Below are 24332 nucleotides of genomic sequence, written 5' to 3' on the forward strand. Positions count from 1 at the left end.
GAGGTTCAGGATCAGGTGGCCCACCAGGTCCACCTGGTCCACCAGGACCAAACGGACCACCAGGGCCACCAGGACCACCAGGGCCACCAGGGCCACCAGGACCAGGTAATTCAGCAGGACCGCCAGGGCCACCAGGACCACCCGGGCCACCATCATCCTGTCCATATTGGCCACCTGGACACCCACCACCCTGGCCATATTGGCCCCCTGTTTGGCCACCAGGGCATTCACCATCTTGCCCACCTTCTCCACCTTGGCCACCTTGTCCTGCACTACCAGAAGAAGACCCATGATATGATGAGCCACAACATTAACAAGCAGGACCTCCTGGACCACTAGTAACTGCAGATGGAAATGACCCACATGAACCACCATTTGGACCGCATTATCACATTTCACAACCACAATTAGTCACCCTGGCTAAGTTTACCACTATAGACCACCACCTACAATATCTGATGAAAACAATCCACCTGCAAAGCAACCTAGAAAATCTGGACCACTACCTAGAGGTAGTTGCCAGACAGGACTGCCTGGCTGACACCCAGTACTCTGGATGAAAGCAAGCCAAATGGTATGCCACCTTTCCTACCGGACAACCTCTGAGTGCTTATCAACACAATCCACTTGGCTCTCCATCCAATTCATCACCTCGGCTTTTTGGGGTATTGAATCATACATAGAAAGTCACTTGCTTGTATTCCAAAACACAACTTTCAATAATTCTCTCTACAATCTACAATTTAGATTTGTCATCAAGCATTCAGTTCAAACCATAGTGATTATCATGTTGCTGTTTAAGTGTAAATGTAAGATTTCCATTCTGAAAATAAAGATGATTCATCTTCGTAAACTTGGATGTGTGTAATTTTTCACATGCGCCTGTGGGAGCTTTAGGGGCATGATGGTAAATGCAGCAATACACACTCCTCTGACTGTCAGTAGCTATACGAGACATGGCGACCTCCGGAGGAGTGCCACCGCCCAATGTAACATAAATTAAGATAACTAGACCCACAATTATACTTAAAACATACTGATGGTTGTTAAGAACACATTTATTTGCAAGTTTTTTTTTATTTATAATGTTTAATATTTTCATTTTTAATGGAAAACGGTCTAAATCTTACGTCTTTTTCATTTTAACGACTTGATTGGAAGCACGTGATCTCCACTCAGAAGTGTTTCAGACACTATGAAGCTTCCTAGGTATGAACATAGACTGCAACTGTCCACTGCCTTGTAAAATTACTAATACAGTGGGCCCCCGGTTTACGGACTTCCTCTTATACGAACGTGAAGCGCGGCATTTTTTGTCCCCCTCTCACGCACAAACTTTTCGTCTTACGAACAATCCAAGATGCCCCAACATGCCGGTCAATGTGTCTGTGCAATTTTTTTCGCTTTGCTGTGTCAATAAAATCGACTTTTCCCGCATGTCATGGTAACGCCGATATGTTATTGCTCTTACAATGTCACAGTCACTGTCTCAGTCCCGGTCTCAGTCACGGAGATGCAGATATGCTATTGGCCGGCGTCACGTCGATCACAGAAATGCCGATATGCTATTGGCCGAACGTCTAGCTAGCAGCTAGCTTGATGGCACAACTGGTCGGGATGGAAGGAAGGAGAGAAAAGGAGTGAAAAACGGAAGGAAGGAATGTTGTGAAGACTTTGAAAACTTTATCTGTTAGACATGGCTTCTAAAATTGCTAGTGGTGGTAAAGGAAGAAGTAAGAAGATGATGACAATAGAAACGAAGCAGGAGATAATAAAAAAAAATACGAAGGAGGTGCACGCATAATAAACCTTGCTTGTGAGTATGGTCGTAACTGCTCGGCAATCTTCTAGGGGCAAGACTTTCCTTGCCAGGGGACGGACCTCACTCGACAACAAAATGGAGAGGCTTCTTCTATTATGGATTAAAGAGAAGGAAATCGCCGGTGATATGTTGTAGTTTGAGAAAAGTTCCCATTTAAGAAAATAAATAAATAAATTCTGCGGGTTCGTCTCTGCTCCCCTCCGCCTCCACCCAGCTCAAGTCACGTCGTCCCAAAGGTAAATGTCATTTCTCCTTTGTATATTTGTTATTTAATTTCACTGCACAGTAGATTATGTAACTAATTTTTAATATGTGTATAAAGTCGTTATTTTTTTTACCCAAGGTTTTTGCACGTGTTGCACGCATTCACTAATTAACATAGGTTTGGATTGCCCGTCATACGAGCAATTCGAGTTACGAGCGTAGCCGCTGAATGGATTAAGTTCGTAACACGGGGGCCCACTGTACTAATCATCATCTATATGTACTGTATGTCATCCCAGGTGAGATTGCTGGTAGCCACTTGAGCACATCGTCCAGACTTCCCTGTGCCCAGTCAGATGATCCAGTTCCCATCTGACTGAAATTCACTAACAAAACATCCATCCATCCATTTTCTAGAGCCACTTATCCTCACAGGGTTTGCATGCTTGGGGCGGGGGACACCCTGAACTTGTTGCCAGCCAGATGCAGGTCACACAAAGGAACGGCTATTCACGCACCAAATCGCACCTCGGGACAATTTGGTGTGTCCAATACACCTGCCATCCATGTTTTTGGAATGTGGAAGCCGGAGTGCTCAGAGAAAACCCATGCGAGCTCGGGGAGAACATGCAAACCCCACACAGGAAGGCATAGTTTTATGTTATTTCACAGGGTCAACGGAATGCCGATTAGGATCAACAGAATTCTGCATAGTTTTCAGTTGCACACCATAATCATAACAAGGAAATTGTTTCTATTACTAAATTATGGCTTCAACATAGTATATCTAAAATTCACATGATGAAGAAGGAGTGCCCGGAGAGAACCCACGCCGAATCGGGAAGAACATGTAAACTCCACACAGGAAAGCCGGAGATGCCCCATTCATTTTGGGCTTGTCCTCTAAATGCCAGAGGTGGCTTTTGAAGACTTCCCTTGATCCTGAATTGGAGTGAGTGACTTTGTTTCATCTTGGTTTTCCTGTTTTCTTATTTTTGTGGATCAATGTTTGATCCAAAGGGGGATTGTAATGGAAGATAAGTACACACAATAACATGCTTTTTATTGACCTCCTGTGTTTGAACAAAGAACCTGTACATGAGGTTTTTCTGTAAAGCTAGAAGAGACGCCCTTGATAAAAGAAGTAAGTTCAACACAGAAATATATCTTTGTTTTCCCTTCCTGTCCCTCCTTGTCATAGTTCCTCCTCCTATGCTCAACAATCTTCATCTAATTATGTTTCCAGGCACTCATGCACTCTCTCTGGGACCACTGGACTGTTCTGTTAGACATGTGTTTATTTGAAGCTTCAAATATAAAGAAATTCAAAAGACATTTTTTTTTCCAGACTGTTTTAGTGACCTTGCCTAAATTCGGAAAATTCATCAACATTATTATTATAACAAGTGGTCCAAATTGTGGTACAGCCTGGCAAGGTGCTGATTCATGTGGGTCATTTTCAGTTACAGGTGGTCTAGGAGGCCCTGCTTAATAATGGTGTGAATATCATGGGTCATCTTCTGGTAGTGTGTCATCTTCTAGTAGTGTGTCATCTAATGGGAGTGGGACATCTAGTTTTCCATGTAGAGGAGGTGTGCATGATGGTGGAGGACTAGGTGGCCAAGGGAATGACCAATACGGCCAAGGCAGTGGTGGTCCAGGTGGACAAGGTGATGGTGGCCAATATGGACAAGCTGATGGTGGTCCAGGTGGTCCAGGTGGTCCAGGTGGCCCCGGGGGTCCTGGTGGACTAGGTGGCCCTGGTGGTCCATTTGGTCCTGGTGGACCATCAGGCCCTGGTGGACCATTTAGCCCTGGTGGGCCAGGTGGTCCTTCTGATCCTGAGCCATCTGGTCCTGGTGGACCCTCTGGCCCTGGTGGACCATCAGGCCCTGGAGGGCCATCTGGTCCTGGGGGGCCATCTGGGCCGGGTGGTCCGCTTGGTCCTGGTGAGCCATCTGGTCCTGGTGAGCCATCTGGTCCTGGTGAGCCATCTGGTCCAGGTGGTCCCTGTGGACCACCTGGTCCAGTTGGCCCTGTTGGTCCATCCGGTCCTGGGTGACCATCTGGTCCCGGTGGACCATCCGGCCCTGGTGGACCATCCGGCCCTGGTGGACCATCAGGTCCTGGTGGTCCATCTGGTCCCGGTGTACCGTCTACTCCTGGTGGTCCTGGTGGACCATCTGGTCCTGGTGGACCATCTGGCCCTGGTGGTCCTGGTGGACCATCAGGTCCTGGTGGACCTGGGGGTGACCCAGGTGGTGATCCAGGTGGTCTAGAGGATGGTCTTAGAGGCGCATCAAAAGGTACTGGAGGTGGCCCAGGTGGATCTATCTCATCTTGAGTAACTGCTATTTGTCTCTTTATCCTTGTAGACATACTGCTGGTTTCTGCAAAAAAGAGTTACCATCTGAGTTACATCATGACCCAGGGGTCACCAAAGTTTTTGAAAGTGAGAGCTACTTCTTTGGTACTGAGTAATATGAAGGGCTACCAGTTTATGTGAAGACACTGATCATGTTAATGACTTTTTGCAATAAGTAAGGAATAGCTGTAGTAAATATGGAAATCGCGTGTAATATGTAATGTAAATGTTAAACATGTATAATTGTTTGAAATGAAAATCACCAATGTGCTGTCTCTTGTCAGCTATTTGCAGAACAGGCCTGCGGGCTACTCATTTGACCTTTGGGGGCTACTTGATGCCCACAGGGACCGTGCCCAGGGGTTGGTGACCCCTGTTATGACCTCAACTCTTTGTTAATTGGTTGCTGAGAGTTGGAGGACTTACCAATCAGCACAAGGGCAAAAGTAAACACCTTGAGAATGATCATTGTGGCTGGTGAAGTCCTGAAACACAGTGAAAAGGAATTGTAGAAAGTCTATCAGGCAGATGTAATGAGAGAGCTGACAATGCCAGTTTATTAGGGCCTGTTTTTAGCCCTTGCCATGGGGCCTCTGACAATCATTCATGTCCTTGCTATGAATGGAACCCCTGTATCGACCAAAACCAATCCTTCTCAGTCAATATATATATTTTTAATTGCTAATAGCTCATTTGTTATGCTATGTTGAAACCAAACACGGGGTGAACCGTTTCTCGGAATGTGATTCAATTAAAGTCAATATTACTCAATATCTGGTATTTATAGTATTTCCTTTTTTTGAAATTTATTTTTGTTTTTGTCGGGAGAGTTTTTCCACACAGAGTGAAAAGGCTTTGAAAAACACAAAACTTGAAATAAAATGCTGTAGGAGAAAATGAGTCGGCGTGTCTCAGCCCACAGTTTGTGTATTCAGCATACTGCAATGTTATCATTGCTTCAAACGGCACAAACATGGCACCACCACCAACCATACACTTCAAAGTTTACATTCACACAAAATCATTAAATAATATAGGCTTGCATTGTGGAACACAGTGGAAAATGGACTCATAGCGTATTCGCTGTTCTTCACCATCGAAATTTCCGATCTGCAAATTATATATTTTTTTTGATACCATAAATTTCGGACCATAAGCCGCTACTTTTTTCTCATGTTTTGAACCCTGAAGTGTTGCCGCTACTTTTTTCTCATGTTTTGAACTCTGAAGTGTTTATCTCAGTGTGGCTTATCTGCAGATTTTCTTTCTTCCTTTCTTTCTTCTTTTTTTTTTTCTTTTTTAATTTTAAACAAGCTGCCAGGCGGCAATCTCCCGGTAAACAAAGGGAGACACAGGAAGACACTATCAAAGTTTTGATTATGAGTTTGAATTGTTATTTTACTTGCAACTGGGGTGCACTCTCCACAGGTAAATGCAAACAGGAATGTTCGTGTTGTGTTCGTGCAGCGTTCTATAAATCCAAGTGTGTCAGTGTTATGTTGACAATAGGATGGTTCTACTCTTGTTTCTAAATGTGCAGGCATGTTCAGTCTGTGTTGAAGGCATGATGTTGTTGTATCCAGGCATTTGCAGTTTTGGATAAACTATATACAGTGGACCCCCGTTCATGACGTCCCTGCGTTACATTTTTTCAGCTTACGATGTGGACCGCAACGTTTTTTTTGTCCCCTCGTTACCCCATTTTTTTCGCCTTACAACAAAAAAAAAATCAAAACTCTGATACTATAACCTGTGGCTTGTATTACCGTGCAGCTTAAACATGACAAAAATCAATTTTGTGTTACTTTTCTCTTTTTGGTGCAGTTTATAGTTAGAAAATATGGAATTTTTTTTTTTTTTTTTCATATTTTGAGGTGGAATCATCCCCCATTTTTGTGGAAAATGCTCGTGGCAATATTCTAGTCAGTCAATAATTATTTCATCTAATAATTTGTTGGGTTTAACTCATGGATCAAACAAAGTTTGATTGCACCTTTCTACCCATTTTCCGCAATTTAATAATCAGCTGTAGAAGACAGCCAAGTTTCACAAATTTCAGCTGCTTATCTCTCTGCAGAAAACAAAGGGTTGTTGCTCAAACCCAGAAAAGCAGTGTATTATTTCATGTATACTATAGAATCAACGATATTCAGAGCAGAATTAATTAATAATTTTAATTACAGAGGGATGATTATGATGTGCGTTTAAACAGCAGAAATGTTTCCATAGGGTTACATTATATCCTGATTAATTTCTTACATTATTTTCAAGATATGTAAATTGAGACAAGGCGGGACGAAGGTCCCGAGTTCAATTTCAGCTCACTGTGGCTTCCCTGTGAGGAGTTTGCATGCTCGCCATGTACCCGCGTAGGTTTTCTCCGGACATTCTGGCTTCCTTCCACATTCCGGAAACATGCACTACATGCACAGTTTAAATTTCTCCTAAGTGTGAATGGGTGCGTGAAGGGTTGTTCATCCCTGCGTGCCATGAAATTGGCTGGCAATCAGTTCAGAGTTTCTCCTGTCTACCGCTTGTAACAGCTGGGATAGGTAGCACCAAGTCAGTGACTCTATTGAGGATAGTGAGCTCTTGAAAAATGATGGCTGGATGCAAATAGAGACAAATTGTGCTGGGAGTAAATGTTGATAGTTTGGCAGCTATGAACTCTTCTGATGACCAGATCAGACAAACCTTTAAGAAAGTTTTTTCCCTTTATCTTTCTCACTTAAAAATGTCAGCAATCAAAATTGATAGCCTCAAATGATAAGCTTCCTTTAGCATATCAAGAAATGCTCACTTCACCTGAGTCCAATTATGTATTTTTCACTTGATTGGACAAAGTGCAACACTAAATACATCGAACATGGATGTTGTGTGATAGACTACTCACCACGCTCAATCGAGTTTGTCTCACGACTCTTGTGTTGATGTCAGTCCTGCTCCTGTCCTACTCCTGTTGTCCTACAGTTGTGAACTCCAGGCTTAAATCACCCCTTTAAGGTGGAGCACTTGTTAAGGTGAGGCATTTAATGAATTTTCATTCATTTTCACACAATGATAGTAGTTGGTTCATATTAGGCGGGTCTTGTCAAGCGGCATTGCTTCTTCATTGTTTCCACGCTGTATTTGACAATGTCATTTTGCATTTTATTTATATACTGTATGACTAGCAACAGGGAGTTGGGTGGGCTCCTTGTTCAAGTGGTACTTGAAAAAGGTCAAACTGTTTACCTCTTTTAAGTCACTAAACACCCATAGCTATGCTTTGGCACAAAACATTTTTTTTTTATAAATAATCACGCATTAAATCAACAAATGTCACGTTATTTTCAGTAAGCGGTTGGAAAGAAAACTAGCTTTTTACTTCGCATGGATGTAATTTCATTAAAGCCTTATTTCAAAATGGATACAATGACCTTTTTCTTTATACATTTACTCAAACTAACGTCAATAAGAAAATCAGCGTCAATTTTTATTTTCTGTATGAAAAACACACATATAGTTTGCCATCAACACCGAGGGGTTAAAAAAATGAATATCTTGCAGTCTTTTGCTCTTTGGCTCCAAGGTCAGCCCATTTCCAAGGCAACTTGGTTGGCCTACTCTCCGGTGCTCCTGCAGGTAATTTATGGTAAACTGTAGTGATGGATTAATGAAGCCTAGGGATGGGAAAAATTGCACAATGGGACTATCGAATCATTTAAAACAATTTATTCAGAAAGTCAGTCAATCTTTTGTAACTTTCATAATCCTCCCACGCCAATATCTGTTGACTACATGTAAAATATCACATTCAAACAGAAAAGTGTTGCCAACTCTTCAGTAAGGAAAGTCAAATCAAATTTATTTGCATAGCCCTGAATACCGCGGTCTAAAGGGGCTTCACAGATGAAAAAGATATCAAAGATAGCGTCAAACAGAACATCACAAATACACAACGATGATACCATGATCAAAGCTTGCACAAGAGGGTGAAAAAAAAAAAAACAAACCCAAGTGTTGGAAAGATAAGAAACCTTTAAAATGGGACACAAGTGGGAGGAGTTCCCCTCCAGACTCAACAGGCTGCAATAGATGCCGAGTTTCAAAAATAACCCATTATGCAATATGAAGTAATAAGCGTCATTTCCCAATTGTCATGATGTCAGGAGACGTCAGCTAAGATTTTGAGGACAAAATCTGACTCAACCACAATTTCTTGTTTTCAGTTTTAATGCAGTAACCAGTTGTGCAAGGCCTTCTGAGTATACTAAATTAAAAAGGGAGAGAATTATCTGGCTTTTATCAGCCTGACTGTCCCAACTGATATCAGTCTTCACAATAGTCTAATGGGTTTTGGCACAGTGTCCTTATTTTTTTCTTACTGACCTGAATCATCAGAGTAAAAAAAATTGCATGAAATCGTGAGCTGAAGGAGGGGAGCTCTAAGTTGTTTATTGCTGTTGTGTTAGCATTTCTACTGTATAAAACAAGTGTTTCGGGTTGTTTAGAGTCTAGAGAGAGAGAGCACATTATAACAAGCTATAATTTATATTTCAGCAAGCTATTCAGCTATTCAAATAGTTCCATATTCCTCTTGTTTACTTCGCATTCAACGCAAACAGAAAGCTAGCGCAACATGACTGCGGCTAAATAAAGCTAACAGTTTGTTTTTAAAAGACAGGAGTTGTATCATCAGTGGTTTGGGACCTGTCTGGGTTTGCGCTGACAGACGTGGAGAAATTACTGTCACAAGGTTTGTTCACAACAAACTTATTTGGGTGACGAGATCAATGCACCAGGCTTGGTATGTAATATGTCAAGCTTTGCAAGGGGATCAAGACCGCATCGTACAAAAAACTGCTGCTAAAAATCAGCTCGCCGAGGAGGAGTCATTCATACTTGAAAGCACAAAGGATGAACGGTCAAGATGGAGAGCCATCACGGAAGCGCCGTGATACACATCACATATCTCACACCTCACCGATTCATGTATATACAGTGAAAAAAAACTGAGGCGGAATTGTCATATGCAGCAAGGCACCAGGTAACAAGCATATACCCCAGGTCTTGCATCGAATAGACAAGAATGCCTTAATTGTCATGATGTTGCTGGTATACAACACATCTGGCAGCACCTTATCCACATACAGTAGTTTTTTTTGTTTGTTTCCTAATTGAATACAAGTTGCAATGTTTACAACTGTCATGATCTGTTTTTTGTTGTGGGGTTTGGGTTGTATAGTTTCAGTTATAGGTCCTCGGTGTTCCCCTCGTGTGCCATCACTAATTAACCTCACCTGTCGCCCGTGTGTTCCCTCCAGTAAGTTTCCCCGCCCATTGTTGTCCCCAGGTGTCTTGCGTCTTAATTAGTTCTGTTAGTACTTAAGCCCCAGTGTTTTGCCGCGTCCCTTGTCGGGTCATTGTTCGTCGTTCCCCCGCTGCCTCGTCTCACGCTCCTGGTACCGGTCACTCCCGTGCTGCCTCCCGTCCCTTGTTGCCCTTAGGTAGTTTCAGTTTAGCGATTTGGTTTGTAACTTGTATTTTTCATTTCTTTCAACACAGCCCTTTTTGTCATTAAATCACCCCCACGTAAGCCTACCCCTGTCTGCCCTGTATTTTTTGGGTCCCGCCTGTTCCGCATCCCGCACTCCTCTAACCGGCATGCCACATCGTGACAACAACAAGTCAGTTAAAGACAATGACTATAACATATGTGGGTCTTGAACTCACTTATCGGTCAGGGTCATCTTATTTTAGCTACTCAGCAAGTTCTCATGCATGTTAGGTGAAATGTTCATGCACGTTAATTGAAATGGTCTTTGCTCAAACAAAACCAGGTGGTCACAGAACAACGGAGCGTCAGATTCATACTGGCTGAATATGCATTTTCCATGACACTAGCAATTATATTCAAAATAAATTCTTCACATTCTTCACAATATTTGACCTTTACAAATAGTCCAATGCTGACGTAGGAAGTAACATACCGCAACGCTATTATTCTCTGTCTAGACACTAATTAATAGTAATGTATTTTGTTCTTCAAAGCTGGATACTCTCCACCCTGTTGTGGTGCAAGACACTCTTTTTTGCAAAAAAAGCTGTATACCTAAACTTTTTTAGTCTTGTATGGCAGCATTTCGTATTAGCTTAGTGATTACAGTACTGTGATTTCTCCATCTTCACTTCATCTTGTGTCACAATGTCATATGCTTCGCTGTTTACTTATTCACTCTGAATGATACGGAACACATAATTCTAACAAAACTTTTTACTCCAGGTCTAGAAAATAATTTTGCTGACTAGGATGCATTTAAGTTCATCAAACTAAGACTCAGAAAAAAAGCACAAACAATGACAGTAACGCTATAAAGGTTGTAACTGTGGAAGACAATAAGTGACCTGAACCGAGGCAGTTCATTTCATTAAATTGGCACAGTCTGCCACTTCTTGTGCTGTAAGCACAATGCGATTCCATGTTGTAGTCAGTGCAAGCAAACAAAGCAGTAAACACACAGGCAAAACACGATTGCTTTGTCATTCTGTTGGCAACAGTGGAGCATCGGTCCAACGGACATCTGACAGAATTTCTTTCCAGACGATTACAACTCAAACGAAACACACCTTCTTATTCCGACGTTTAATGAGCGTTCCTGTCACTTGTCGGTCCATCCGCAAAGCAGGTGTCCATTGATGCTGACGGTCTGCCCACCTTTAGATGTTTGTTTCAGCATTCCTTTTTGTAAGTCAGTCACGATTTTAATAAATTTGGTTTGAAATCACGGAAAATGTCATTTTGACTGCAAATTGATCCAAATTTGCTTAAAAGTAAAACATGTGTTTAGTTCTAAGTAGGCTTCATTTTTTTCATTGGTTTGCACTCAACCCAGTAAGCTGTGTAGCCCTGTGTGCCAAGTTTTTGCCACTTCCTGGTTTTAATCATTGTTTACTTCATTTATTTTTTATAGTTTACTATGTGTGAGTATCAAGCCTTGGAGCCTTGTTTATATACTGGTTGCTTAAAAAAAGGACAATTTATAGTCATGTTTGATTAAATATCATGAATAATTTTGATTAATAATCGTGATTTCAATATTTACCAAAATAATCATGATTATTATTTTGTGCATAATCATAGAGCCCTAAACGATACCGATTTTCTTATTGACATTACAGTCTGAGTAAACGTTTGAAGATAAGTAATTGTATCCATTTTGAACTAAAGCTTTAATGACATTAAATCAATGAGAAATCAAAAGCTAGTTTTCTTTACAACTGCATCTTGTAAATCATATGACATTAGTTTTGCTCAATGTACGAATATTTAAAAAAAATAAGGTATGTGCTTTGGCACAGTGATGGGTGTGTACTGACTTAAAAGAGGTAAACGGTTTTTCGTATTTTAAATACAATTGGCCTTGATCGAGGAGCCCACCCAACTCCCTGTTGCTAGGCAGATATAAATAAAATGGACTGACATAAACAAATACAGCATGGGAACAATGAAGAAGCAATGCCGCTTGACAAGAGCCGCCTAATACGAAACACCTACTATGACTGTGTGAAAATGAATGAAACTTCATTAAATGCCTCACCTTTACAAGTGCTCCACCTTAAAGGGGTGATTTAAGACTGGAGGTCACGACTGTAGGACAACAGGAGTAGGACAGGAGCAGGACTGACAACGACGCAAGAGTCGTGAGACAAACTCGATTGAGCGTGGTGAGTGCTAATTCACACAACATCCATGTTTTATGTATTTAGTGTTGCACTTTGTCGTATCAAGTGAAAAATACATAATGTAGTTGGACTCCGGTGAAGCGGACATTGCTTGATACACTCGAGGAAGCTTATCAATTGAAGCAGTCAATTTTGAAACGGGACATTAGGTGAGAAAGATAAAGGAAAAACTGCCTCAAATGTTTGTCTGATCTGGTCATCAGAAGAATTACAGAGCTGCCAAGCTATCAAAATACGCCTCAATTTCCAACCATCTATGCATGTTTTTGGAACGTGAGAGTTAGCTGGAGTGCCCAGAGAGAACCCATGCGAGAGCATCCAAACTCCACACAGGGGGGCCAAAGTGAGCTGGAATTGAACTCAGGACCCTGAACTGTGAGGTGGACATGCTAGTCAGTCTTCCACCTGCCTGCTTTAAAATTGTTTTATTTTTGCCAGCGTTCCACCCTGTCTCTATTTCCATTTCTTGAAACTAATGTCGGAAATGTATCAGGATATAATGTAAGCCTATAGAATATAATTCTGCTAACTTTTTTAATTCCACAACATAACTATCACTCTGTAATTAAAATCAATTCAGTCTAGCCTCATTATTGTTGATTCTATAGTATACTTGAAAAATGTGATGAAGTGGAAACAACACTACAAATACAACATCTCTCTAACATCTCATAACATCTCTCATGTTAGATACATGAGAGATGCAAATAAACGTTTCATATGGTAACCTATGGTTTTCAAGCAGGAAAAATTTGGCAGTTTTGGATTTACTTTCAGATGATATAGGTGATGGGTGGAGACCTGAGGCAGGGCACGGTAACCCTAATGAAACGTCTTTAATACCTTTTACTTAACACACGTCCATATCCATGTTTTAGACTTTGTTTGCATTTACTGTACATCTGGCGAATCAAATGGAGAAGCAAATGAATTTCTTTTTTTGGTCCGAGGATGCCAACCATAAAGATGACAACAATTTTGCAAGCTTGCCTTCAATCCATCAAGTCATTCCTATAGTTATGTCATTGTTGTGACATACAGTCTGCTAAATAGTTATAGAAAAGTCAAACTTGGCTGCTCTGAGTTACACTTTTTGCTGCTTAGCAGCTAGGCTTGTCCTAGTCTTCTTTTAGAGATTTCTCTGACACTGGCATTTTGCCACAAGCAATCCCCCATTTATTCCGCATAAATTCTCCTTCTCTTTCTGTATAGTTCAACTGCTGGTAAAAAAAAAAAAACACAAAAAAACGAGTTTATTCTGTGAACACCATGTATCTCTGGATCCTTACACACATTTCTACAAGCCTGCTGTTGATCGGCTCTGACCCTGTGTTGAAGTGCCAGGATTATATGCCTATACAAGGACCCTGTGTGAGAAGTTGCAAGGCAAAAAGCAAAAAAAGTGGTATAGTTGTGGCGCTGCCTCTTACCACCAATGGCTTCATCTAGTCCAACCCGCAATCTTGCAAATTATATTAACTTTAATTGAATCACATCATCAGAAACGCTCACCCTGTGTTTGCTGGTAAGATAGCAGAAGGAATGAGCTGTTAGAAATTGAAAAACAACATTGATTGACTGAAAAGGATTGGTTTGAGTCAATACAGGGGTTCCATTCAGCAGCGAGTACATGAATGATTGGCAGAGAGTTGTCAGCCCTCTTCTCAAGGATAATCTACTATATGTGCCTCATGGAAAAGGGGGGACAGGCCCTGATCAACTAGCAATGTCCAAATAGCTCTCTCATCACTTCTGCCTGATAGACATTCTTCAGATGTGGATCTACCATTCCTTTTCAGAAGGTTTCAGGACCTCATCAGCCACAATGATCATTCTCAAAGTTTTGACTTTTGGCCTCCTGCTGATTGGTAAGTGGCCGAACTCTCAGCAACCAATAAACAAAGGGTAAAGGAAATGTCACATGGTATCACAACTGTTAACTCTTTATTGCAGAAACCAGCTGTATGTCTGCTAGGATAAAGAGACAAATAGCAGTTACTCAAGATGAAATAGACCCACCAGGGCCACCTCCAGTACCTTTTGATGCGCCTCTAAGACCATCTTCTAGACCACCTGGATCACCACCTGGGTCACCCCCAGGACCGAATGGGCCACCAGGGCCAGATGGTCCACCAGGACCACCAGGGCCAGATGGTTCACCGGGACCAGATGGTCCACCAGGACCACCAGGAGTAGACGGTACACCGGGACCAGATGGACCACCAGGACCTGAGGGTCCACCAGGGCCAGATGGTCCACTAGGGCCAGATGGTCACCCAGGTCCAGCTGGTCCAACAGGGCCAACTGGACCAAGTGGTCCACAGGGGCCACTGGGACCAGATGGTTCACCAGGACCAGATGGCTCACCAGGACCAAACGGTCCACCCGGGCCAGATGGCCCACCAGGGCCAGATGGCGCCCCAGGACCAGATGGCCCTCCAGGGCCAGATGGTCCACCAGGACCAGATGGTCCACCAGGACCAGATGGCTCAGGATCAGAAGGACCACCTGGCCCACCAGGACCACATGGTCCACCAGGGCCCGATGGTCCTCCAGGACAAAATGGACCACCAGGGCCACCTAGTCCACCAGGACCACCAGGACCACCCGGACCTCCTGGTCCACCTGGACCACCATCAGCTTGTCCTTATTGGCCACCTTCACCATGTCCACCTGGACCACCACTACCTTGGCCATATTGGTCACCCCCTTGGCCCCCTCTTCCTCCGCCATCTTGCACACCTCCTGTACATGTGCCCTTTGGAAAACTAGATGGCCCACTCCCATTAGATGACACACTACTAGAAGATGACACACTACCAGAAGATGACCCATGATATTCACACCCTTAACAAACAAGGCCTCCTAGACAACCTGTAACCGAAGATGAAAATGACCCACATGTACCACCACCTTGCCAGGCTGAACCACCATTTGGACCACATGTTATATGATATGTTGTAGAATTTTCAGGATTTGTGTCAGAGCAGTAAAATAGTCTGGAAAACTAAGTGTCTTTGCTTTCTTTATATTTGAAGTTTACTTGTGTGCAAGGTAATGTTTTGGAAATGTTTTAGTTTACCAGTTCATACGTTTGACTTTGACATTTGTTTTTTCTGGCGCCGCTTCTAGCCGCTATTGACATTACATACATAGCGAGGATGATGTGGTTTTTAGAGCAAGGACCCATGCTCAGGACCCATCCTGTCTGCCTCCTCTCTGACCCGTCCGTCTGCCAAGTTCCCTCTTCCCCGACCCAGAGAGCCCCGCCACTGTGGCCCGTCCTCATCTGCCTTCGCCCCCACAAGTACCATTTAGCAAATAAACATTCTGTCCTTACCTTCACTACTTGTGTGTGCTTTTGGGTCCTCCATCTCCGAGCCATGACAGGTAGTGCAGCTAACTCTGGGAATTGACCAGGCCTCACAGTGTTATTGTGTAAATGTGATGAGATCTTTCGTGAACCAGTGTGTGTTAATTGCAGTAAAAGCCCCGCTTTTGACACATCTCCAACTCATGTGTCAATTTAGCAAAGAAAGGCACTGAGCACTGCTGTCAATGCTGATCAATGCTCATATTGCAATTGTTGAGAGCTGACATGATCAGAGCGGTCCAATTCAAAATCAGAGATAACAAAAAACAACATGCTTAGCGACAAAATATCACGGGACGCAGCAACACCAACATACAAAATCAAATCAGTGTTTGCAAGTGTAACCCTGGTATTATCTAGGCTATTTTCATTCGTATTATCTAGCCTATTTTCATTCGATTGCACCATCAAATTGAACTATCGCGAGAACGTTCGTGAAATGACCGCGAGACGTCGTGTGCACGTCTTTTTAAACATGGCCGCGCTCGGCATTCCCTCAAGAGTTGGGTGCGGGACGGACCATAGCAGACGCAGATGCTTTCCAACTTTCTCACGAGCAATTGTGTACGCCATAAGTTAAAATAGGGACTGGCCAGGTTCCTGTTGATGGCGAGCTAAACCCAAGAGCTAACGAACCAGAGTTCGTAAGCGTTGTTGACACTGAGAGCTACTTATCAGGGGTCACAAGCATTATTGACACTGAGAGCTATTGTACTTGTTGGGTACGGCTAAATGCGAAAGAGCTACCAGTTTGATGGACGTTTCAGAGATTTTATCAAATTACCTTGATTTGTGTCTTATTAATGATGACATTAATTAATTAATTAATGTGAAGTCACAACAAAATATCTTCCACGAATCACCAATGATATTTTAATAAGGTATCTGAGACACATATTGGATCGAAGCCGGAGAAAACCGAAACTGAAAGAAGACCAAGACAATGGCGAGACCAGACCAAGACTATATATCAAACTAAAAATCACACCAAAAAACGATAAACTGTTGAATTATTTTTTGGTTTAATATCATGTGTTTTTAAGTTTACTTCCGCCAACTTTTCGAGAATGAGGTGTTTTGATTTCACTATTTCACTTTTGTTGTTTATTGTGAAAACCTTTGGAGGGTATAAAATCTCAGTAACTATATTTATATACCATATTTGAAGTCATTTAATTGGGTATTTGTCATAGTTCTGATGTGGATTTTCTGTTTAAGGGGTTTATTGGTGTCTATTTTAGTCCCAGCAAAGTTACCGTTAGCTGTCGGATCATTTTCTTATCATTTTCTTATTCCTCACATCACCAGCCGCATGTCTCGTGTCTCCTGTCGCTCGAATTTTTGCCATCCTGTTTGCCCTTGTTTCTGTTCTTGCCAGCCCTTCACAATATTAAATATGGACTATCTCACACAATTTGTTGCCTCATAGTTTTCCTGCGTTTGGGTTCTCTACCCACGCTATCACGTCGGCCATTCTTTCTGCCACACCGTGCAATGACAGTATTGTAACATATATAAGTGACTAGATCTACCATTAATTATAGTTAATTATTTATCATTTTAATTAATCAATTAATTATAAATGTCATCTTTAAAATTTGAACTTATGGGAAGATCAATGCTCATATTGCGATTGTTTTTTGTTGTTGTTTTTTTGTGAAATTATTATTTTTGTTTATTCATGCAAAAAAGGCATTGTATACTGTTTTTTATTAATTTGTTTGTTTTGCTTGATTTTAAATTAAAAAATAAAGTTTTTCATATCATATCACATCTGTAGATTGAAGCAGAAATCTTTTTTTATTTAATTGAATCATTTTGAATCGTAGACCCCAAAATCAGAACTGAATTGTGAGACAGTCAAAGAATCCCACCTCTTTTGCAAATCAAAATATCAATTATCGTCCATGTACTCTTTTGTTCAGCAAAACCTGACCACTTACTACCATTTTTTACCTGAGATCTTGTCGTCATGAGAGTTTGTCTACAGGATCTCGTTATAAGAAAAAAGCTTCCTAAAAGTGCTATCTTTAGGCCCAAAACAACATCAACTCGGCAGTTTTGTTAGTATCAATGACAAGTCAAGTAATACACAATCAGGTAACAATGAGCCAGAAAGTAAAAAGCAAATACGAAACGCTTCGGAAGATCAAGAAGAAAAACAAATGTTGACATGTTGAAGCTGAGCAGACTTTTCTACCAAAATGATCAGTTACATCAGTGGTTGCCATATGAAAAAGATGAGGCCGGAGACTACTAAGTTCATTCTATTATTTCACCACTGTTAACTGAAATTTATTATCAGCAGTTTGACCCTTAAATTTTGTCCTTTTTTACTACAGGATTTTTGGGACTCCAAACATTTCTGTTGGGAGCCATAGTTTTTTTAGTATTGTGAATCCCGGGGACCCCACACTTTTCAGATGTAAAATGAGCACTGAAAGTGGCTGGGCAGAGGGAAGTATGGGCTTCTCTGCTCAAGCTGCTGCTCTCACGACCTGACCCCGAATAAAACGGTAGCTAATGGATGGAAGGAAGGATTAACGAATATAACAGATATACTGCTCACCCTTGGCAAGTACTGTAATTCACTAGTGACAAGCCAATCATGACAGTATACGAATAGAATCTGGTAATAAAGTACAGCATGCAAATCCAAAGAACAAATGCTGCTTGACAAGACCAGATGATTAGGAACAGCACCTGTCCTGAGAACAAAAGGAAAATCATTTAAACACCTCACCCGAATAACAACGTGACCTTTCTAAGTGGCGTACAAAACAATTTACATCTTATTAGCAGATTCAAGGCAGCAGAGAAAACATCAGGACAGGATTGTCAAAAGAGCCAAGCGGTTCTCCAAAGGAATACTTGATTGGGTGTGGTAATTGCTTTGTATTGATGTGTTTAGAATTATAATAGACATAAAGACACTGCACACCTCTGTTCAAATGCCAGGTTTTTGTGATTAAAAAAAATATATAAAAGAGAGAGAGAGAGAGAAAGGTAACTGAGGACAGCTGGGCTAAGCTCCAGCATGCCATCGGCCCACATGAGGATAAGCGGTTGAGAGAAGGAGATCAAATAGTTTTGGGGAATGAGTTAAAATACTAAGTTGAATCATTTGGAATGTTTTGCCACATTTATTTGATGTATAGCTATTACAAAACAGCTGAAAAAAAATGATATTTTGAGAGAAGGTTAAAAAGACAACTGAGGTAATGTGTTTGCATAAGTGTGCACACCCTTATGTTCTAAGTGGGGATGTGGCTGTATTTATAGAGAACCAATAACAACTCATGCTAACGGCAAATGCTCCAGGTGCAGCCAAGGCATTCTTGTCACGACAGCAAGAAAGCCCATTGTTAATGGGCATTCCTGTCATCATTTCATCAACGACTCGCACATAATTTCTCAAGGTATAATTAAATCTCAGTGATGATTTGACAACATATAAATTCTACTCTTCAGCCATACTGAAGTTTACTAAGTAAAAATTGCAAATTGCACACTTCCTCATAACAGACTGGGTAAATTTCAACAAATGTATCAACAAATATATGTTACTTTTCAGCCATACTGAAGTTCACAAAATAAAACATGCACCCCTCATAACAAAGTGGGACAATTTCCCTTAAACAGGTTGCTGCCAAATATTTAGTGACTAAATACTTAATCTCTTTGATGAAGACATGGATTACTTGAGTCTATTTTGACATATAACAAAATAAGGGCACACAAAGACGGACATTCATTCATGCACCCATACACACTAAAGGAACTTAGAAAAACTTCTTGCGTCAAACTAGTTCCTAGCGTGTTCTCTGTTTTTGAAAGATCGCCCATACCACAACATAGTGAAACAATTGATTTAATCCAGATAGAGATCGGGAAAGTACCCAAGGCCTCGGGCCAGTCCTGCCACAGGTCGGAGCAGAAAATGGCAACCTTTCATCTTCCACGTTGAGTTCTCATACAGTTTTGGTTCATGTTGTCCCACATTGGAAAGCAGGTGTGTGTGTGTGTGTGTGTGTGTGTGTGTGTGTGTGTGTGTGTGTGTGTGTGTGTGTGTGTGTGTGTGTAAATGTGCATGTGTGCATATGAGTGCATGTGTGTGCGTGGGGATGCTATATTTGAAAGTCTTTCATCCGCCGGCCATTCTTTTGAAATCAATGCGCCATAAATCTTAAATATCTTCATCAGTTCACACTGAGGTGTTGGAGGAAGCCTTTTGTTTCTTTTCCAGGTGGCATCTGGTCTCAACGTCTTCGGGGACTAGTCATTCCTGTTTCTTATACTGACTTCCACTTGTGTCCTGTCAATCCTCATTAGAATAGCACTATTTCATGAACCCACTATGTTACTGATACAGTGCATTTAAAACACACACACACACACACACACACACACACACTCACACACACATTTCCTTAAACACCTAAGGCCAATTTAGCAGTGGTGGACCGGCATGGCCAGCAAGGCCTTCTCTGCTGGCCTAATATAACCTTACTTAATCATAACTATAATAAACTATAATAATTATAATCACTATAATAGAAGTCAATTTCATTTTAAATTTATTTTTACTAAATATATATATTTATTTATAATTTTATTGTCTTCATGTCTTCTTTTATTGTTTTCATATCATATTCTATCCATGTGGTTACACTCCTCCGAAGTGCTGCAGTTTTAGTGTAGAGTTTTTAGCCAATTAGAATTCAACTAACACATGTCGCCAGGCAGACCATGTCAGATTTAATATCTGCCTGAGCTTGGAGCCGCTGGGCATTTGCTTGAATAGTCGAAGTCTTCTGTGCAGTATGCAATGACATATTGTGTACGGGCCCATATTTTTGTTGGACAGATGCAATAGCCAATCGAAGCATAAAAACGTCTTCAGGAAACCTCATGTAGAACGTGGCATAAGTGAACGCTCACTGCAGGAAAGCGGTGCTGTATTGATCCAGTCATGAATAATACATTCACAATTGAATCAAGAATAAAATTAAGTTAACATATATATATATATATATATATATATATATATATATATATATATATATATATATATATATATATATATATATATATATATGCGTGTGTGTGTGTGTGTGTGTGTGTTTTGTGAAGCACAATATTCCATTCTTTTAGCTTCAGTTATAGTGCCCTCTTCTGGAAAAAAACACACATACTGAGATTCCTCTATCATAGTGGGGGAAATCTCATTGATATAATGCATTTCCTAGCCCCTAAATTCTTGCCATCACAACAGATTGCTTAATCCTTTCACCAGCCTCAACAAATATCCAATTAAAAGCCATACTCTCAAAGTCTTGACGCTCAAAAAGAATTCTGAACTTGTGGCCTCACATGTCTAAGACATCCCCACAAGGACAGTAAAACCCCTAGGTTTGGTCCCCACCAAATAGAAGACACCAAGGACACACACAAATAACTATAGAATAATAAATTGACAATCTAGACATTTATTTGAATAGAAGGCCTCTGCTGAGTACAAGAATTAAAAAAATGGATAGATGCTGGATGGAACTAAGCATTAAGTGTTATTTTTTAAAAAAATGATTTAAATGAATAGATCTCTTGTACACAGTATTCTGGGGATGACTTTCCTTTTTGGAAAAGAGAAGTGGTGTCATAAAAGTAAGCAAGGGACGATATCAGATTTATGTGGCATGATAACCTTGAGCAAAAATATCATGTTATCACGGTATTGAAATTACAGCTCCAAAACATAACTTTAAGTTGCCATTTTTCTTTGTTGCTAAATGTCCATTTACCTACAGTACATCATAAAATATATAATACAGAATTTGTTATGATAACAAACATTTACCATGCTAAGTTAAAATAAATATGTAAATCAAATCAAAACCTTTAGTGAGCACGACAGGTTTTGCTCACCAATAAACGAATACGCTGTTCCCTAATTTTTCACGGTTAATGGGGACTGAAACCCCTCACCAAGTAGGACCCAATCCCCTCGGGACAAGGGCGTGCATGAAAAAAGTGTGTGAAATATGTTTAGTAAAACCCTTTTCCCCCATGCCCAGTGATCTCCTAATGGTAGTATGGAGGTGTAACAGGCTGCTGGCAAAAGTCCCTCTTCGTGGTTGTTGTCCAAAGCTCCCAGCCTTGCTTTTATATGGCACTACTGAGGAGTGTGTAGTAGTGATGGGAATTCCAGCTCTTTTTAGAGAGCCGGTTCTTTTCGCTCGGCTCACTAAAAAGAGCCGGCTCTTTCGGCTCCCAAATGGCTCCTCAGTTATTTTGTTACTTAAATTAATTTACTATCAAAAAGAAGGTAAAATTATGTGTAAAACAAATTCCTAATGTAGAAAATATACAGTATATCAAATATTTATTATTTATATGGCTTTATTTATATTCTTCTGAACATACTCAACATGGAGTACAACATTAAGTGCTACAAAAAATAAATGATAAAGTACAAAAACAAAGTCCCATCTCAAAACAAGCTCAACAAAAAGTTCCAATCTCTGATTGTGTATATTTAAAAGCTTTTAACTATTTACAGTAAAACATCATAAGTAAGCTTTGATAATCACACAACAAATTATAAATTAAAATTTGTAAAACAAAAAGAAAAAGCAGCATCCAGGTAAATGTTTTAGCTAGTCTTTAGTGAAGATTAGCCTTAAGAAAAATCAAGTGCCTCAGTTTTGAGAGGTTGATCTTGTTTCTCCTCTCTGTTAATATCTGCCCTGTTTTAATTGCACGGTCTACACTTTGCCTTTGAACTATCAATGAAGTTGAAATGAATCCAAATTTCACTGCGTTTCTTATCCATTTTCTCACCTTTCCACTTTCCACCGTGTTGTTTTTTTTCTCTGTAGCGCTATCAAGCTCGATCTCGTCTCCTTGTCTCTCCTGTTAGCGCATTATTCACAGCGTGCTGTTGTGTGTGTCTCTAACCCCTCCCCCTTCTCTTTGCTGCAGCTTGTGTGGACAACCCTCCCCTCCCTCTTCTGGGGAAAAACAGAAGAAAAAATCTATTCGGAGCGGCTCCCCAGAAGGAGACGGCTCCCGTCGTTCACTTCAAAGAGCCGGCTCTAAGAGCCGATTCGTGCGCGAACGACGCATCACTAGTGTGTAGCCCCTGCTCCTGTCCAACAGGTTTTACCTTCACCGCTGAAGGAAACACATATTTTTCAAATGCAATATATCAATAAAATAGTGTGTACATGGAACTGTGTTATTCTAATAAAGATTGAGACGACGTAATGTCAGTATAAAGCAGATATAGTCTTGGCCCAGGAGAAATAAAGACAAGTCGTCACCTCCAAAAGGAACGGATGGCATCCCCCGACACAACATTCCACCAGGACCAAAAGGCTAGGTGTGGCCTTCAAGAGAAGATATCAGCCAGGGTTTATGGCGCTCAGACTTCCGCCCGCTTCAAAGAATGGCTGGCAGAACGACGACTTTTGAAGACACCTTCCCCATGCAAACAAACCCCCACGCACGCACGCACGTGCACGCACACACACACACACACACACACACACACACACACACACACACACACACCTGCATTCCACAGTGGGACTACATGCCCCAAAAGGGTATAAGAACTGAATGTGGAAGGTGAAACGTTGCCATTTTCTGCCCCGACCCGTGGCAGGACTGGCCCAAGGCTTTGTGTACTTTCCCATTCTGTCTGGATTAACCATATTGTTTTTCTATGTTGTGGTATGAGCGATCTTTCAACAAAAATGAACACGCTAGGAACTAGTTTAAGGCAAGAAGCTGTTTCTAGATTCCTTCACTTCTCAGGAATGGATTGCGTGCTTGTCTCGGCAGACAAGTGAAACTCCCTGTGAGTTTTTTTCTTAGGGCTTTTCTTAGAGCATTAATTACAACCTGTTAGCCTGAACCGGGGATCCTCTCACCTGTGGTCCCTTCTGAAGGTTTCCTATTTTCCCCATATAGGGTTTTTGAGTTTTTTCTTCCACTTCTGGGAGCTTTGCTCAGGGGATGCTCTTGTGTATTTACAGTATGTTATTCTCTTCACCTGTCAAGCCCTTTGAGTCTGCAGTGATTCCGTTCTATACAAGTAAACTTGACATGACTTGAACCTTTTGACTTTGAGGACTTGGACAATGTTGTAAAGTACTTGTTGGCATGCCAGCAATCAAGGCATATCCAGCAGCATGTGTTTCTTCGTCTTGAAACAGCATATTAATCTAGGTAGGAGTAAATATGACATCACCAAAGGCTCATGGTTGAAACACATGGCCTGCCACTGTATCAAGCTAACCTTGCAAAGCTGATATCATAATGGTTCCACTAGAACTCAGATTTTGGATTTTTATTCTTCCATTTGAATGCTACGATTTTTTGGTTTTTGTTCATTTTGATAACATAAATAAATAAAAAAACTCAAATATTGTTTTATTTTTTGTTAAGTAGAGCTATCCATGCTATGATATGACTGAAAGTGAGACAAGCCTAACAACATTCCAGACACCAATGTTTTGACAAAAAGGAATGTTTGTCAATCGTGTGACCAGTTCTTCTTCTTTTTTTTTCTTTTTTTTGTACCTGGCTAGATTGGCTGGATTTGTAATGTGCGTACATAGTATTCAGGGATATATTAATTTAGATAATTCATTTATTGTATTGAACATTTATGCATACATCACAGGACAGTCAGAAAAAAAACAGAACAGTATGCAGAACAAATGTATATGGAAACCAACTGAATAAAACATAAAATGCTGAAGGTTAGGGAAGGTAACTAGGTAACTACTAAATTCAAAGTAGTTAGATAGTCATGAAAATTTATATATATATATATA

General features: G+C 40.9%; 1 protein-coding gene and 1 long non-coding RNA gene across 2 annotated transcripts; one reads left to right on the forward strand and one right to left on the reverse strand.

Moving 5' to 3' along the window:
* Nucleotides 1–4176: 4176 nt before the first annotated feature.
* Nucleotides 4177–22420, reverse strand: LOC148421835 (uncharacterized). The gene is made up of 3 exons (XR_015865876.1): nt 22330–22420; nt 4818–4876; nt 4177–4416 (listed from the first exon to the last, which is right to left on the reverse strand). It is a non-coding gene; the product is annotated as an uncharacterized LOC148421835 (long non-coding RNA).
* On the forward strand, nt 13942–14953 carry LOC148421836 (uncharacterized). Its single transcript, XM_088416517.1, has 3 exons — nt 13942–13984; nt 14070–14567; nt 14619–14953. The coding sequence occupies exons 1-3, from the start codon at nt 13942–13944 to the stop codon at nt 14951–14953; spliced, it is 876 nt and encodes a 291-aa protein (XP_088272643.1).
* Nucleotides 22421–24332: the final 1912 nt, after the last annotated feature.

Source organism: Hippichthys cyanospilos, chromosome 6 (assembly GCF_059441005.1).
Source record: "Hippichthys cyanospilos isolate Australia breed blue-spotted pipefish chromosome 6, RoL_Hcya_1.0, whole genome shotgun sequence".
NCBI classification, from domain to species: domain Eukaryota; kingdom Metazoa; phylum Chordata; class Actinopteri; order Syngnathiformes; family Syngnathidae; genus Hippichthys; species Hippichthys cyanospilos.